This window comes from Schistocerca serialis, chromosome 1, assembly GCF_023864345.2.
Source record: "Schistocerca serialis cubense isolate TAMUIC-IGC-003099 chromosome 1, iqSchSeri2.2, whole genome shotgun sequence".
In the NCBI taxonomy this organism is placed as follows: Eukaryota; Metazoa; Arthropoda; class Insecta; order Orthoptera; family Acrididae; genus Schistocerca; species Schistocerca serialis.
Window position 1 is genome coordinate 677,893,662 of NC_064638.1, and position 18,671 is coordinate 677,912,332.

At 37.3% G+C, this 18,671-nt stretch overlaps 1 protein-coding gene across 1 annotated transcript in view; it reads right to left on the minus strand.

The window, feature by feature from the left end:
* Nucleotides 1–15,285, minus strand: part of LOC126480178 (legumain-like) — a 152,244-nt gene extending 136,959 nt beyond the window's left edge. Inside the window, exons 1-3 of the mRNA XM_050103845.1 lie at nt 15,108–15,285; nt 14,745–14,923; nt 6,608–6,705 (exon numbers count right to left, since the gene is read on the minus strand). Of these exons, the coding sequence (XP_049959802.1) occupies nt 6,608–6,705; nt 14,745–14,876 (230 nt within the window). The 5' untranslated portion in view covers nt 14,877–14,923; nt 15,108–15,285. The remainder of the gene's footprint in view (nt 1–6,607; nt 6,706–14,744; nt 14,924–15,107) is intronic.
* Between the last annotated feature and the right edge of the window lie 3,386 nt (nt 15,286–18,671).

Genomic DNA, 18,671 nt, shown 5'->3' on the forward strand with positions numbered 1-18,671 from the left:
AGATATAAGTGAGTGTCAAAAGAACACTTATATTTCGCCCAGAGTTCCTCCAAGCTACAACTAATGAAAATAGTACATATTAGGAAAAAGGTAGTACAAAAAGATAAGAATAGAAAATAGATTACTCATGTGTCACGAACACCTTAAGTTTTTGATTGAAAAAGAAAATAAAGAAAAGAGAAAAAGTCCTCAAATTTCTAAATATTAGTAACGCTGACTAAAATCTTGAGTAAATGCTCAAATTCTAATAACAAAGTAAAATAAGGAAAGAAAAAAGTAACCATAAGAGAAAAATTGTTGTTATGGAAAGGAAAGATATGTATATAAACCTATGTAAAAAAATACATACTGTTAAGATATGAAATGATGTTATGAATGATATTACTTGCATAATGATTATGTATAAAATATCACGTGTTCAATCCAACTGGGGGGGGGGGGGGGGTCTATATGTAGTGATTCAAGAATATCTGTGTAACTTCTAGAACCACTCGGTCTTCTTCCACCTCGAACACACGATATTCTAGAAACGAGTGTGTGATGGTAAAATCCTACCTACTGCGCATCACATGTTTGTGTGTGCAGGTTTAAAATCAGACGTGGGAAGAAAATAAACGCGGCAGTCAAACGGCACCGACAGGTGCTTGTTGAGCAATCCATAGATGTTTTAGAGGAAGAACCATGGAGTTTTTATGCCCCTCTGTACATATTGTGTCATTGACTATTGTTAATTACAACAAGAACAGTTGAGAAAAGGTACTATTGGGGACTCTTAATCCAGCCTTGTTAGAGGCAAGACCTATTTTACGATTTATGTGAGGTAGAGTCATGGTCATTAAGCCAAATCTTTTATAAATGCAATTAAATTTGTTTCTGACATTGGACGGAGCGAGTGACTTACTGGAAGTCATATATGTACGTGGAAAGTGAGAATTTTATTCTGTATGGAGTTCAAATATACTGTTGGTTGGTGAAAAGTAAAGTTCGCGTATCTACTTATTGCACAAGAGGCTTAAATATTCCTGTACCTAGCATCATTCTACAGAGAAGAAGTCAAGAGAGTTTTCCAGCAGCCAGCTAGCCAGCAAAGAAGATCGGCTGTGAATCTCAACTAAATCACCTTGTATAAAAGAAGTGAGAAGTTTGTGCGTATACTTCACGCTTTAAATCGGCGTCAAAAACATTAGAGTGGTAGCCATTACTGAACATTTTGTATTGTTGCTTGTTCATTGTTTTACTTTCTTATTTTCACTCATTTCAAAATAGAAATTAGTGAAAAACTTAATCCTGGTCCATCACAGAGTTTGATTACAAGCCTTACAACAAAAGCAGGGATCAGTGACTCCTATGACCCTTTCTGATGCTCTGGTGGTCATGATTTTTGTTTTTTTACACTTGCGACTGAATGTCAGCTTGTAGTGTCCACATTCTGCACTATAGCAAGTGAAAAACAAAACCTGTCAACATATTTCAGCCACACCGAAAGTCTTCCACTAACATGCAAACTTTTACACTAAGCACTTTATCAGTTTTATCTATAAAACTGTCAAGTATGGATTGGATGGCTACAAATGGCCATGAAGGGTCAAAATCAATACTCTGCCAATTTTGTAATTGCCTTGGGAATGAAAAAATAATTTCTAGAAACACCTTAAATCTGAGAAACACTCTGTTCACCAGCAGGAAAACTGCTGCCGATTCTCAACATAAACAATCTTTTGTTGGAAGCTGAAATACAGCTGAAAGAAGAAAACAAGAAAGAGACTATTTCAGTAAAAATGGTTGAAGTTCATGCTAAAGCAAAGATTCAGGTCAAAAAGTTCTCCAATCACCACTTTTTTAACAATCAATTTCAGCACGCAAATACTTTGTTCTCAGGCACTTAGCAAGACAACCTTTTAACTCTGTAAGTCTACCCACTTTTAAAAGAGTTTTGATGGAAATTTCAACAAAAATATTTTCAGGTCACTACCCATTACATGGGATATTTAATATTTGTAGCTCAATATTGGAGGCTACATACTTGTGAATTCACATTTAAATTATACAGTTGAACTTTGACTTTACATTCTCTGATTTTTATTTTCCCCGTTTTCTTCCTATTGAAATTTGATGTGACATTCGAGTTATAAGTGGCACAAAAGACAGATGGTTCACACCAAGGTCGGTGGTGGAGTTAAGGAAATATTTTATGCCACTGTGGAGATTGGAGCCAAAGAGAGGAAATACTCATGTAATCCACGATCGGTGTTGCCAACACAACTTGCAACATTTAGCTTCACTACGCAATTATGATACAACTACTGCTAGGTTGTAGCAGTTATGGAAAAACCAGACAATTTACGTGAAGTGTTCAGAACCACACCAATATGAGATGAAGCTGCCCAGCCACTACCATTTCTTGTGCCAGTCTCACATTTTCGCATGTTTTTCCGATGTGCTGTATTCCGCAACAATACCAATCGTCAACCTATTAAATTCAAACACTGAGCCTCGGAGAATGTGCTCGGTCATAATCAAGGAAACATCGCTCATTTCCATCTAGTGAACTCTTAATTGGCTGGTGACTTGTTAAATCAGCCAACAGGCAGCACAGCCACCACATCACACTAATGTGTGGAGAGGGGGAGTGGCCCTTCAATGATGGGAGTGCAGGTAGGGGTGAAAGCATTTTGTGAAGTGCTGAAAATATATTTTTCATGCAGATGATGTGCTATGACAGAAATGTCACAGGGAAATAGAACAAGAGTTTCACAATAGCACATTTTAAAGACTTTCGTCTTCAAATCTGAAATGATACAGCTGTAACAACTACATACATATATACTTTGTACCACACACTGTAGATCTTAAAGATAGGGAGCAGCGAGAGAGGATATGAAGTGAAACTGCAGCACCTCAGCTTTCTTTCAAATTTACATTTTACACGGTGTACAGAAATTCACTGAGCCTACTTCTAACACACTTGTAACGTTCAACTGGGGAAGTCAATTCATTTTTTCATGTCTCTGCTTCTCTCATCAAACCTAAGAATAACACTTTAACGGTGGTGAGCATATGAAGTGCGGCTCATAAGAAAAGCATCAAACAATAAAGCAGATGTCCGAATTTATGTTAATGGTTTAACCACTTCCCTGCTGTAATATTCTTGGTTTAATTCAACATGTTCATCAATTTTTGCTTTTTTATGAGTGAGCACAAAGGATGACCTCTCAAAAAAAAGGGTTTTGAATGTATAATTCATTGTCATAGACTATAAGAAAATAGCTAGGTTACCATGCACCCAGACACCAATTTCAATTTTTTAATGAGTTTTTGCTTGTTGTTACATGTCTGTGATTTTTTAAGAACTTATGAATTTATTACCACAAATTACTGCATAATCATTGTATTGTACATTTAATTTCCTTTCCTTGGACAGATTTTATACAAAGCATTGGAAAGGACTGAGATTTTTAATCATATATGCCAATTACATGTGTTTTTGCTGGTATCTTGGGGGTTTTAACATTTTCCTTGATCCTACATTTTCTTAAATTTTGTGTTTTTGAAGTCTGGACTGCGTGAAAATGTAAAATACGGCTCTCACTGTATTATCTGTAGCTAGTGAGTTCAGCTGCTATTTACATTTTGCCATCCCGTATTACACAGCGGTACACTTTGGATAGGTTATTCACTTACACCTTCATTGAAATTTGATATTAATTATTATATAATTGTGAATATTCATACCAGCAATCTTATAAAAGCAGTTGAAATATCTTCAATATTTGTAAGTCAAGCATTATTATGCACCAGATTGCATGTACATTCAATGATTAAGAACTTTGTATTGGCAAGAGGGGAATATTTGTGAGGGTGATAAGGCTTACCCTTCACAACAGTTCACACTTCAATCACTGTTAGTATTACTTACAAGGGAACCTCCCCATCGCACCCCCCTCAGATTTAGTTATAAGTTGGCACAGTGGATAGGCCTTAAACAACTGAGCACAGATCAACTGAGAAAACAGGAAGAAGTTGTGTGGAACTGTGAAAAAATAAGTAAAGTATACTAACTGAGTAGTTCATGGGAAGATAGGCCACATCACGGAAACTGGAAACACAGGAGCGCCGTGGTCTCGTGGTAACGTGAGCAGCTGCAGAACGAAAGGTCCTTGGTTCAAATCTTCCATCGAGTGAAAAGTTTAATTTTTTATTTTCAGTTTATGTGACAAACTCTTATGTTTCCATCACTTTTTTGGGAGTGATTATCACATTCACAAGAAAACCTAAATCGGGCAAGGTAGAAGAATCTTTTTACCCATTCGCCAAGTGTACAAGTTAGGTGGGTCGACAACATGTTGCTGTCACGTGACGCACATGCCGTCACCAGTGTCGTATAGAATATATCAGATGTGTTTTCCTGTGGAGGAATCGGTTGACCTATGACCTTGCGATCAAATGTTTTCGGTTCCCATTGGAGAGGCACGTCCTTTCGTCTACTAATCGCACGTTTTTGTGATGCGGTCGCAAAACACAGACACTAAACTTATTACAGTGAACAGAGACGTCAATGAACGAACGGACAGATAATAACTATGCAAAAATAAAGAAAGTAAAATTTTCACTTGAGGGAAGACTTGAACCAAGGACCTCTCCTTCTGCAGCTGCTCACACTACCACAGGACCACAGCACTCCTTAGCTGATACTCTCCTTGATGCTGCCTATCTTGCCCATGGACTACTCAGTTTGTATATTTTGCTTATTTTTTCACAGTTCCACACAACTTCTTCCTGTTTTCTCAATTGATCTGTGTTCAGTTTATCAAGGCCTAGCCACTGTGCCAACTTATAACTAAATCTGAGGGGGGTGCGATGGGGAGGTTCCCTTGTTAGAACTGCTGGTGAGTGTGTTTCAGTTTTCACCCAGTTTGGAAGTAGCTCATTAAGAGAAAGAAACAAAATTAAGTTCCTGCCACCTTGGTGATCACACGAATTACAATACTAAGTACTATATACTATATTAAGTAAGGTGAGAATTATAAATCTGTATTACATATATTTTTATATAGTACATAAACAGAAAGAACAAGCAGTTTAAATTATGTAAATCACACAGGTTTTTAAGGGCATCAGATCTCCCTCATGATTAGCCAGAAGAAGGACTCTGTTACTTGGACATCACTCTCATTTAATTTGTACATTGAAATGACAGAAATAACAAACAATGTTGATGCATCACTTATTTGCTATGGTCAGAAAATCAGCATGGTACAGTTCACTAAAAATTTAGTGCTATTGGTCAAAAGTGGACAAGAATTGAGACAAATGCTAAATGTAATTGAATACTAGATAATGGATCTAATACATACATAAACAAAAAGGAAACTATGGTAACTGTACATGCATCAGGTGGGCATGCTGACTGGATAAGTGTTATGCTTGGACAAGAAACTACTGAAGGTGTGGATGAATTTTGATTTCTCTGAAGGGGAATAGATAAACAAAAGAAGATGCAAGCAACATACATTAGCAACGATCACACAACTGAAAAGTGAATGAAAACTCTCCTCTATTACATAATCAACATATTTACATTACATACACATGATCTAGTATATAAATTTGTTACTTCTGCCAAGTGGCTGACAGATTATGCTGTTTATAGAAATGCTGATACACCAGAAGACTACAGGAAAACACAGGATGACATGCAGAGGATCAACAGCTAGTGCTGGGAATGACCATTTACCCAAAATGTAAATAAATTTAACCTACTACACATAAACAGTCCAAGAGCTCCACTACTGTTCAATTACTCTGTTGGCGACAAATCACTACATTCTGCAACTACTGTAAAATGTCGTGGAGTGACCATGTGTGATAAAGTGGTACGACCACATAAAACTAACTATAAGAAAAGAAGATTCCAAGCTGAGATTCATTGCAAGAACCTTAAGAAACTGTAATTCGTCCACAAAGGAAGTGACTTACAGAAGATTTATTTGACCAGTTTTCGATTTGGTTGCCACAAGAATGTTATGGAGATGCTCAACAAGCTACAAAGCCAGAGCCTTGAGAAGAGAAATGCACTTATGAAAAGAGCACATAAATTTCAATTGTTCTGTCAAGTCAGTAACAACATTTTCACCTCCCCTCTCCCCGTATTGAACATGAATGACATATGAATGCTTTAACAGCTACATTTGAACACAATGCTGAAAATTTGGGTGAATGGATTATAACATCAAAATTAAGAATGTACTGCTTTTATACACGGGCTAATTTGTAATATTCAATGTGGAGACAAAGTGGACAACCACCCCACACTAGAATCATGAAAGATGTTCACCTGTACAAATTTCAGCACAAAAGAAAGTTTGCATCTCATAGTTAGAAAAGGAAGGATAAAATTTCCCCAAACATGAAAAAAATAAAGAGGAATGATTAAAAGTACACCAGTAAATCAGTAAATAATGGAGAAATGCCTTTCCTTTACTTCTCAACACAAATGAATACACACATGGTGTAAAATTCAGTGGCAGCAGGTTTTATTATTGGATGGTCACTGTGATGAACACTGCCAAATTTCCGCAACACACATTGACAGCTTTACAATACTTACTCAGAACTGTTGGCAACATCATCATACATCATAACTATAATGTTTTCTTCCGGGATGCCATTTTTGCGCAGGATTTGGAATGCATGAGACACATCAGCCTATTGACAGGAAAAAAAATTAAAAAAAATAGAATAAACACCGTTAATTTGAATTTCACAGTCTAACACAATAAAACTCAGGAAAAAAAGTTAACTTGCATTGTTTGTGTACATAAACATTTATTTCAAGTGTGGGAGAGAACAAAGGGGATACTTTCTAAATTTCTATTAACAGCGCTGTAATTTTCTTTAATTGCCTCACAAATAAGTTCATTAAAATCACTGCAGTTCTCTCTCTACTAGTTTATATTATGAGTGAATACTGTTAAAATTATACTCATGACTTTCAAGCTGTCTTTCATTTATTCTTCTTAAATCATCACCATTTAACATTATTCTTTCCTTGAGTGTTAGTAAAACAAAGTACAGGAGATACAGGAAGAACCTGTATAGCTCAAATTAACACACAAGTAAAAAAGCAGTGTGAAATACTGATATTACATGAATTCTCTGTGCTTCGTACCAAGCATCTACAAAAGTAAAAGTGACACAGCAACAACAAAACCATTTAACATTTTGATCATTACGAAAAAATACACAAGCAGATCACACCACGACATACACTTATACAATAGTAACTAAAATGCCTCATATAATATAATTATTATAACTAAAATGCCTCATATAATATAATTATTATTATTATTATTAAATCACTACTGGCAGCAGTTTCTTGACACAAAAAACATATAGGCCTAGCCTTAGTCCTCTGCTCTCTACTTATTTGGTATTAGAGACAGGTTTCAGCAAACCAGAAAAATACACCAAATCATTTCCACGCACTACCATATGTGCAGAGTTGACAGTGGCCTTTACTCTCCTAGGAACACTACAGAGATAAAACTAATTCTGAATGGTGAAGAATCAAATATAGCACAACTAGTTTCAGCCAATAGTCCCATTCTCTTACAAAACTTTGTAAGTGACCTATTTGCTCAATGCTGCATAAAGCCTGTTAGTATATTTAACTTAGAAAGCAAGCTGCAAATGTTCCTTCCTCATGGTACTTGTTCTAGTGAGCTGCATACCATATGTCCCCCCACTCAACTTCTTTACACACACACACACACACACACACACACACACACACACACACACTTTTACTTTTTAATGACACTTGGGGCTAATAATAACAACACTAGTTTCAAATGAATGATAATGTAGCTATATAGTCAAAATAAAATGCATAAAAGCTCTTTGTACATCACTTTGGATTGACTTGCATTTCAGTGTGAAAGCTCTCAACAGACTGCTGCAGATATAATGCAGTAAATTCAGATTTGTTCATCCCTTCTTACAAAAATAAACACAAACATATGATTGTAATAAGCCTAACACTGCAGTTGTGCCTTTAATTAATAACATTTGACACAAAACAACTGAATGTCTACAGGAAATAATTACATTTCCTTTACTATTATACTTACAATTATTTCTTTTGCTAAGTTTCCAAGATATCACATGAGCCATATCTACTCTGTCATAGAACAAATAATTACCAAGTCCCAAAATGCTGACAAAATTTTTAAAATAAAAAAAGAAAATTTACAAACATGATTCATTCATTTGTACATCATATTTCATAAGTCCTGTCATGATATGAGCCTTCAGGAATGTGGAACAAGTCAAGTTATGCATTAACTGACATGACAAGCCACTGTAAAGTATGAGATCTGTTCTAAAAATTCTGGAACACTTGTAGTTTCACGCCAACATGCCTACATTAAATTTTGTGTGAAACTCAAGAAGACTTTACAGAGAACACACCAAATGATGCAGGAAGTCTACAGTAATGAGTGCTTAAGCCGTACATGGTGTTATGAATGGTTCACCTGACTCAAAACTGGCCAAATGAAAGTTAAAGATGAACCTTATTCAGGACGTCTACCGACAACGCTCATGTCGGGAATGTCAACAAAATTTGTGCCACAGGGACAAACTGTTAATCGATGGTACTATCAGAACGTGCTGCGATGCCTGCAAGGAAAATGTAAGAAGGAAACAGCCTGAAATGTGGCGAGACAGTTAATGGCTCTTGCAACAAGATAAAACCCCTACACATTCATCCGTTTTGGCACATGACAACTGTACAAAAAACCAAATCCCTGCGCTGCCTCATCTTCCATACTCTCCAGACTTGGCCCCTGCAGGCCTTTTTTTTATTTCCAAAGTTGAAAACCCTGTTGAAAGTATGAAAATTTGCAACCATAGACGAGGTAAAAGAAAATTTGCAGACAGCACTCCATGTGATCCACCAATAGGCGTACCAAGACTGCTTCTGGAAGTGGAAGCAGCGCTTGGATTGGTGTATCAATTGTAGAGGAGAGTATTTCGAAGAAGACCCTGCACAATAAGTAAAAAGTAAGCATAGAAAAATTTTGTGGGTAAAGTTCCGAACTTTTGGAACAGATCTTGGACATTACAAGTCACAAACAAACAAGAATTACATAACACATTGAATTACTGCAAGGAATTCTTGTACAGAATAAAAGTTGTGTGCCCTAACAAAGCTTTTCCTTTTATTCTGCACACAAGTTTCACACTATGTTGTAATGTTTTATTTTTCTTTATACGCCATTGCAAATCTTTCAGAGTCTTGTTTGTGATTTCATCATTATTATTATTATTAGCCTATTATTATTTTTATTATTAAGCAGCATTCTAAGAATTGTGCAGCAACTTTTTCACTGACTTAGCAGCTATAGCTCGCATGGCAACGTGAGAAAAGTAAAGTGAACTTGTCAAGGAAAAACAGGTGTAAATAAACAGTCACTGAATTGTACAATGAGAAAGTCTGTACTTTTTATACCACGTAACGCTTCTGGCGAAGTTGTAAACTATGTTTATTTGCAGTCATTTCAATTATATTTGAAAAACAAACACTCTTCATTGATACTGTATAAACAGGTCATCAGTAATTTGCAATGCACACTGAAATCATACCTACTGGTTACTTCTCTGTCCAATGTATTCTTGGAATTACTTAGTATTACTGAGTGGCCTGAGTTACTTCAGGCAAGGGTCTACAGAACATGACTTGTGAGATTATTTCGATGGGTACATTTTGTAACAGGAAGTTTCCTTTCTCTATCACCTATAGCAAATAGTGCAATTACTTTAAAAAAAAGTCTCATTTATAGCACCTGAGAGCAGGATGTCACAGCAAACAAGTGAACATACAATGAGTTTACATTTTCAAAATAGTATAAGTTGACAGAAAGCTCCAAAAAGCGAAGTACCACGAAGCAAATTACAACGTAAAATAAATAACATGCTCCGATGACTATAATACCAGAGACTATTATTTGAAGATCATATCTCACAGCTTTTACATATTTATTGAGCTCCATTCTCACACCAAAAGGTGCTCGATTTCTGAACATGGTGACACAGATAGGTAACAAATAATTAAGCTCTGTAAGTAAATTGAAAAACAAAGAAGAAAAGTTTATAAAATGTATGTCATTTGCTATATATTTTGATGTTAATTTATTTCATGCTACACTGTATCAAAAGTTCTTGGAATTACTGATATGGAAGCAAACAAACCATGATAAAAACTACCTGACATAATGCAAGCTTATATAATGTAATTTGTAATACATGTAAATATGATATTTGGATATCATTAAGCTGTTGCCATGTGACCATGATGTGCTACTACTGAAGCTGTGTGGAGTCAGAAATAGTGGCAAATATGAATTATTGCATAATATATATACAACAAAATCTTAGATATAATCAGCAGTGTATTGCCTGTAGTTCCATTCTCAAAAGATACCAGCCTTTTTGTGAAACACATAAAAACTTCTTACACACTATAATGGTCAGCTTTAACAGAAACTGTCCTACCACAAATACCAAGAGGGACATGTGTAATGGAAAACAGAAAATATGGACAATTCAGAGGTACACTTCTTATCTATATTAACTAAAGATACTACCAAAGTTATGACATGTCATATAACAACAGTAATATAAGCCAAGCCAGAGCTTCTCTGAAAATGAAATGACATTGTAGAAGGAAAATAAATAGAGCAGAAAATATTATCAAAACAGAATCTGGAATCCACAACAGAAAACTACCTATTCCTCTTATCCCAGACCGAGTTAATCTTAGCTTTGTTAATTCAGGGAAATAAATCATTCATAGTGGTGAGACGGTAGCTAGCAGTGATAGGAGCTGCTCTAGTTAGCTCACAGGGAACTGTCAGAGTTAGTCACAGTGAGTTGGAATGGAAACTGTTTCACCTAAGGATATAGTGGATGTAGTACCAAGACTCAGCAACTCAACAAATGATGATTATTATGGCCTTTCCAACTTTACTGTAAAACAAATTACAGACATAAGACACCCCCCAAGCTACCTTATACACTGGATGTTTCAAGGAAACTGCCTTTCTTGACTGATTAAAGAGAACTGTTGTTTTACCTGTATGTAAAAAGAAGGGTAGGTAATCAACAGAAAATATGGCCCTATTGCTACAGTTCCAATATTATCTAAAATCAGTGAAGTTATAATTAAAAAATAACTAAATGGACATTTCAAGAATCAATATGGACTTCGTAACTGTTAGTCCACAATGAATGTAGTGCAGGATACTGTGTGATCAGCCTTAGAGGGATACGAACAATAGCAATATACTATATATGTGCCATAATGGTCAATTTAACGAAAGCTGTCGGCACGTATCACATAATTTTCTTGTAAATAAACTTAAACATTAATCCATAATGGACAGTGTCTGAGATTATTAAAATCTCATTTGTCCATTAAAAAACTAAAGGTAGTAGACAAGGTACTGGCAGAATTGAAGCTGTGAGGACAGGGCGTGAGTAGTGCTTGGGTAGCTCAGCTGGTAGAGCACTTGCCCTCGAAAGGCAAAGGTCCCGAGTTCGAGTCTTGGTCTGGCACATAGTTTTAATCTGCCAGGAAGTTACAGAAAACAAATTATTTAACTCTTAAGGAGAGTAACTTAGTGATGCATGCATAGACTATTTTGTCACTGTTAGCCTCTGTGAATGATCTATGTAGCTTCTTGGTACCTTTCCAAGCAGTGGTAACTGTTGGCAATACTACAATTACCATTCCCACAACAACAAAAAGGTTGGTTGGTTGGCTTGTAGGGATTTCAGGGAATAAACAGCAAGGTCATCAGTCTCTTGGCCCAGGGCTAGTTGATCTGGAGTTTGTGACATCTGCCAGGAATGTGTTCTGATGTTGAAAACAAGTATGAGTGGCAAAACTGAGGCATAGAAGGAAATACTGATGCTGTAGCTGAGAATTAAGTTGTGGAGAAGAGTATGGATTGGTGCACTATGTAGGCCAGGGCAAACAAGTTCTCTCTCATGGTTCACTCATGGCAAAAGAAACTGCACCTGCATCTGACCACTGCCAACAGTTACAGAGCAAAGATTGCCTTCTAGTCAGGTGATTTATAACAGCAAAAGTGAGAATGATAAAAATGTAATTAACATCATCTGGACCATTAATAATGAAAACAAGATGAGACAAATAGGGAAGGCAGCAGCTGGTTGTCCGCTGGGCTCTGCATGGAACAGGAGCTGCCACAACCACACGTATCCGACCCCTGATCCATTGCAGTCAAAGTGTTCCAGAGCACCCACTATTCAACTGAGTGTTACTCTTAAAATGGAAATTGGCTGCAGCATAAAAGGAGGCAAACCAGATCTAAAAGCAATTAAAACAGAGTAAAAGTGGCAGCTGGCAAAGGAGAGGAGTTGAGGGTCCCCCTGACCCAGAATGCAGTGAAGGATGCCCCAACCCCGCCCCTCTTTTCAGGTAGGTTAAAACTTTATACCTAAGAATAAAACAACTTTCACAGAGAAAATGGAGAACATGTTCAACAGTCTATACACTGGCAGCCAGTACTGGAGGCAAAGAATTTGGGCGACCTTGCTTGGCAAGGAGGGCCAGAACAAAGGGACATTTCACCAGGCTATGAGTTACTGTTTGTACAGCTCCAAAACCACAGTGTGAGGCTGACTTGTTACATACAATAAAACTACAGGTTATTGTGGTATGATCAATGCAGAAGATACATAGGATGGTGGATTCCTTCCGGGAGGAATGCAAGGAGGAATGTCATGCAGCAATAGCCTCCCTGAAGTTCGGAATTTCTTGGGGGGACAGTAATCCATCATACAATGTTCGATTTCCAAGTGAGCAGGTCGAGTGAGGTGGCGCAGTGGTTAGACACTGGACTCGCATTCGGGAGGACGACGGTTCAATCCTGCGTCCAGCCATCCTGATTTAGGTTTTCCGTGATTTCCCTAAATCACTCCAGGCAAATGCCGGGATGGTTCCTCTGAAAGGGCACGGCCAACGTCCTTCCCCATCCTTCCCTAATCCGATGAGACCGATGACCACGCTGTCTGGTCTCCTTCCCCAAAACAACCAACCAACCAACCAAGTGAGCAGAAGATCTATTTGCACCCAGAAATATGCACCTGGAATCATCAAATTGAATGTACGGTGAGTGATTCCTTCTCTAGCCAATCGGTCAGCAAATTCACTCCCTGAGATACCCACATGACCTGGGACCCAGAGAAAGAGAACTGAGCAGGTGGTGCAATTAAAGTCAAACAGAAGGTCACAAACAGCAAACATCACATGATCATGATGTTACTTACAGTCTGTAGAATATTCAGTTTCCAGGTAACTCAGTCAAAACAATCACCAATGTGACAAATTTTGCAGGCCAATTATTGACAGTGGATTGAAATTGCAGTCAGTGTCATAACATGGTAATGCTTTATATTAAGGCCATTTTTTAAAGTTAAGTATAATGGTCATTACTGGAGCTTCAAACCGTAATAAATAACCACTCATCCATAGTCCACTGTGAAGTAATGGATTTTATACCCATATCAAAAAGGAAAGGACATGGAAGCAAGAAGGAAAATATAATGTAAATAGTTTTAGGGAGAGTACAGCCATTATCAGCAGTACTACACATAGAAAGATCAGAGATGTGTATTTGTTCACCCACAGAGAAACCACTTTCAAACCAGGCAAAATGTAATGATGTAAAAACTATTTCTGTACTTATGAAGAGAATATGATTTATACCACACATGTATCATATCATCAAGAGTGAATACAACACTGTTGATCATGTGGACAGAAACAACTGTCAAGCAAGAGTAGCAAATTTTCTTCTGTATCAGTTGGGGAATGTGGGAACTCCTAATTCTTTAGTGCAATAAATTTGAAAAACTAAGAACAATGCAAGAACTGCAAATAAGAAGGCAATGTAATATAAGAAGTTGATGTTAACTGCTTGTAAGATGATCCCTAGATGAATGAATGAATAAACAGATGTATACAACTCATATTATACCATTTATGGCACATGCTTTGTTATTAAAATTTGTGATCTATCATCAGTTTTCCCATCATCAATTGACCTCTAATGCAAAGCATGATTTTGCTTGCAGCCCACATAGTACATTCTAAGTCTATTTCATTCTTGTATTTTAATTATATAGTTCTACAAAGCATTCTATATAACTATTTGTGCAAGGCACAGAATTTGAACAGACAATAAGTTTGTCCCCAAACTGGAGGGTCTAATTGTGGAGCTCTATGATGGTCGTGACTCCTTTGTGTGAACCAATTTGATGACTCAGTTTGTCATTTGCCATTACATTTCTTTTCTTTTTAGTAGGCAAGTAGTATAGCACCTGTAGAAGAAAATTCATAGATAAATGCAATGTGTTTGTTGTACCCATTTTCTTAATGTGTTATTTTAGAATACAATATTTTCTCTCGCTCTTGCTACGACAGTCAACAATGAGAGAGATTTTATCCCATTAGCACTGCGAGTGAGAAACATTGTTCTGGAAACAACGGTTTATTGCCATCATTATCCAGGTCACACTTCACAAGTTGCCCAGTTTTAAAATACATGGTTCATTCTGAAAGACGAAAAATTCCATCATGACTTGTTTACCTTTGCAACCGTAGTACACAGATTTCTTAACATTCAACTCAAACAACGAAATTGACAGCGTACCTGATGCCTGTAGTTGTCGTAACCATTGGAACCGGCAGCAAGAAACGCCCATATCTTGCCACCGTTCTCCAACTGCTGAGTGACTGACAATGCAACTGTTAGCGAAAGAAAATTGAAAACTGTCTTCAGCATGTTGGTGGGCAGTCTGCGCCTGGATTACTCGGAGGTGGGAGGGTGTCCTACACACAAACAATCAAACAATTCATTGTGTACCAAACAACTGCGAGAATTCAGCTATACTTAGTACATTTTATCAAAGTGTAACTTGTTTTGATCGATTAAATATAAGTGTTTACAAGATCTACATAAGCGCATGCTTTTTGTCACCGGTGGTTATATGTCGGATATAAATAGTGTAGTTACCAATCACGATTTCCAAACGTTCCTTCATGCAGACAACCAGCACACTGATTCCCAACCGTTCCCGCATGCAGACTACCACCACACTGACTCCTGACAAAGCGCTCTGCGCATTACAAAAACGTGACGATAACGTCACTCTGGACAATGAGTCATGAAAGGTCTTTTTTTCCTACTACGTTGGGGATTTCCTCTTCAGTCCAGGCCCTATGTTACTGATTGCACAAAACTCTGGAACTACGTTGCATTGTTTACAGTATATTAGCAATAGAAAATTTTGGCGTTATTTAATTTAACTGTTAAAGAAATACCTATTTAACGACACAAACATGATGTCGAGCACCCATTATCACACTGGTGTCAAGCTTCAATCTTTCATTTCTTCATTCTCTATCTCGAGATAAAACTGTATGTATGATTTAACATGTGTTTCGTAACACACAAAGTATATTTTTCATTAGTCCGTTTCTTGTATTCACGTCTCCAACTGTAGTTCATAGTCTATTGCATATAAAGTCGCAGCGGAAGATGGTATTAATAAATTTTGAATAAGAGATTTCAATGGAAATGCAACTAGAATTGGGGCAAAATCTGTTGACTTTCACATAAATATTAAATTGTGCTTGAATGGCAACGTAATTGGATCCATAGCCCGATTAAAATTATTGAACACTTGACGTCTGTCACTTGCAGCTACGGGCTTGCCACCACACAACACCAAAATATCAGAACTGCAAGGCCCTGAAACAGAATGACAGCAGTGCTACAAGTGGCGTGGCACTGAACTTTGAATACCTGAAAGACGGCAGGGAAATACGTTTTACAGCTTTTCTAAATACTAGATTATATGTTTCATTTATAGGTACTTTATGGTTGGGTCTGGTGATAAAATGTATTTATTTGGAAAACTCAAAATTGCAATTTCGGCGGTGTGCCTGTTATCATTCTGTGTCAAGAAGTAACAAAATTCAAAGTAGAATAACACTCATAACATGCGCGACACTCACTGCTGTAAAAGTTGTTACCATATGACAGCTGGAACGACATTAGCGCCCCAAGTGGCGAGAAAGAAGAATGTCAGATGCGTCGTAAGCATAATGTTTATTTTGTATCCCTTTCCTACGTTATTTACGAAATATTTTCATTATTTTGTTGCCTTCAAGAATTTGTGTGAAAACAGAAGATATAGACGTTTCTAAAAATGATTATACAATAAATGCAAGTAGAAATAAAAATCATGAATCCAGTGACAAGCTGCAACACATTCGTGAAGAAACACTTGCGACGTTGTATAGAGTTGCTGCTTACCACATTGATATCAAAAAAGAATATAAACAGACAGAATCACACGTAAGAAGCACAGACGTTTACCTCTATGTGCAAAAGGGATCGACACCCTATTTGTCGTTCCGAAGGGCTACTGTGTTCTAGTCATTGCCGCCTGTCGCCACATTATATTATTCCAAGTAGGGCAAGCAACTGCCAAAAAGTGGGAGAAATATGCTGTGCGTGTAATCCTCAAGTCCTCAAAGTCAATAACACTGTCAGAATTCCAGTTGTATGTTAAATTTGCCATTAGAGACACTTCATCCAATGGCATATTCACTAGTTTATAAGTATCGGAGAAATGCTGCACCTTCTGCTTTAACAGGTGAAATACATTGTCACTTATCCCACATTGTATCTGTATACTTCCCAAATCTCTCTGTAACGCACACACTGATGGAAGCATAAAACATTGTAACAAGATCTGTATGCCTGAGTGCTTTAATGTCATAAATTTAGAGCTAACAGCTTATTTTCGTCTTTCCATCTTGCAGCACATTTCTCCTTCAATGCCATTCTAATCTGGCTTAACAACAAGTCAAGGGCATCTTTTTTTTTTTAAATGGAGCGATCCTATAGTTTTCAAAGTTTGTGTGTCCTTTTTCACTGGATCTTTCTGATGCAGTTTCTGTTGTTGTCTGTACTTAAAATGATAGGCATCTTTCTTGTCCCGTAATAGTTTTGCACACTTCACACCCTATTTGCAAGACACGAATGACAGCACCACTTCGTCGTTACAGCACGTCTGTGTTGGCGATTCAAATGAATCTGGCACTGATATATGGAGAGTTGAACTGGCTGCTTCTGTGCCATAGGACTGTTTTGCAGCTTTAGACGGATTATGGAAGGTTTGTGGCAATTGCCTCTTCATCGTCATTTGAGGTAGCTTATGCGGGATGTCAGTGTCGGTACTGCATTCCATACGAGTTTATTATTGTTTGCATTCATGAACTGGTTTGGTTCGAAGTGTAGTGAACAAAACTTAAATTATTATAAAGGTAAAAAGGGTCTTTTTTTCATATGATCTTGTCGTCTGCTATTTACTAGCCATTTTCTGCTCCCAAAACGAAACAACAATTATAAATACACCCGTAGTTTGCAAGCGAATCCTGACGATACAGGTAACATGATGCCATACCTCTTAGGGTCCTTAGGACATATGTGATGTCTTCTTCTTGTTTTTGCTGCAATTTATTGGGCTACAGACGCTCCCATTTGTAAAAACCATTGTGCAAACCAAAATAAACAGCTACCACCGCGCCGAGTTCAACAGCTTTACTTACTGGCCACTTGCCGCGCTGCTGGCGCAGTAGGCAACAAAATCGAGGCGAAGTGTCGCGACTGCTTTGTTAGACTGTGGTAGAATTACATACACATTCCGCGACAATATGTAATGAGGTTGAATACCAGTTCCGTCAAAACCTGCTAACATGCAGTTCTCCGGTAATGCGAGAAAATACGGAAAATGAACGCAAACAAAAATAACTTGGAATACGAGCAATAAACTTACAGAGCATTTAAATCGAGCAGTCCACACTCAAATTCGTAAGCAATAACAGATACACTTCGGGTCGGTTGTACAATCTCGCGTTAAATCCAGGGCTAGCTAACCGAGGAATAGGCTAATCACAGGTTAACTTAGAGCGCGCGTTGTGCGATACCATTTTATTTCTCGGTTAGCTGTTACTGGAATAGCGTACCTGTCCAATTAGTTTGGCAACAACTTAAGAGTATACTGGGTATTTTTTGTGTATGTCATTTAATATTTACTTTAGTTGTCATCCACAGAAATAACGTGTTTAAGGTGAGTGTTCCAGACAGCAAAATTATTTTTTTTGAGGATATTTTGAGGCTGGTAGGTACTATAGACGAGTTCAAGAGTGTGGTAGAAAACACAAAACTTCTTGGATATCATTCATTGAAAACATTAGTGCAAAAACATTTAACTAAGTTTGTAGGGTGCTTGCATGTGTAACAGTATAATGATCCACTGTAAAATTAGTTAAAGGATTAGACATTTGTTGTTTGACCATTCAGAGATCTTTCTAAATTTCCCGGAAAAACACACAACCGTTTCCTTTCACAAAGAACTTCACACAGATCGACAGAGCAGCTACAGCACACATACGATTCTTTCACCCCAAGAAAGAAGTACCTAAATACTATGCCTAGGAAAGATACCAGAGCCACAGATTAGTGGCGCCCTATGCATGGCATTAGGTTCCAATTTGTGTACAATGA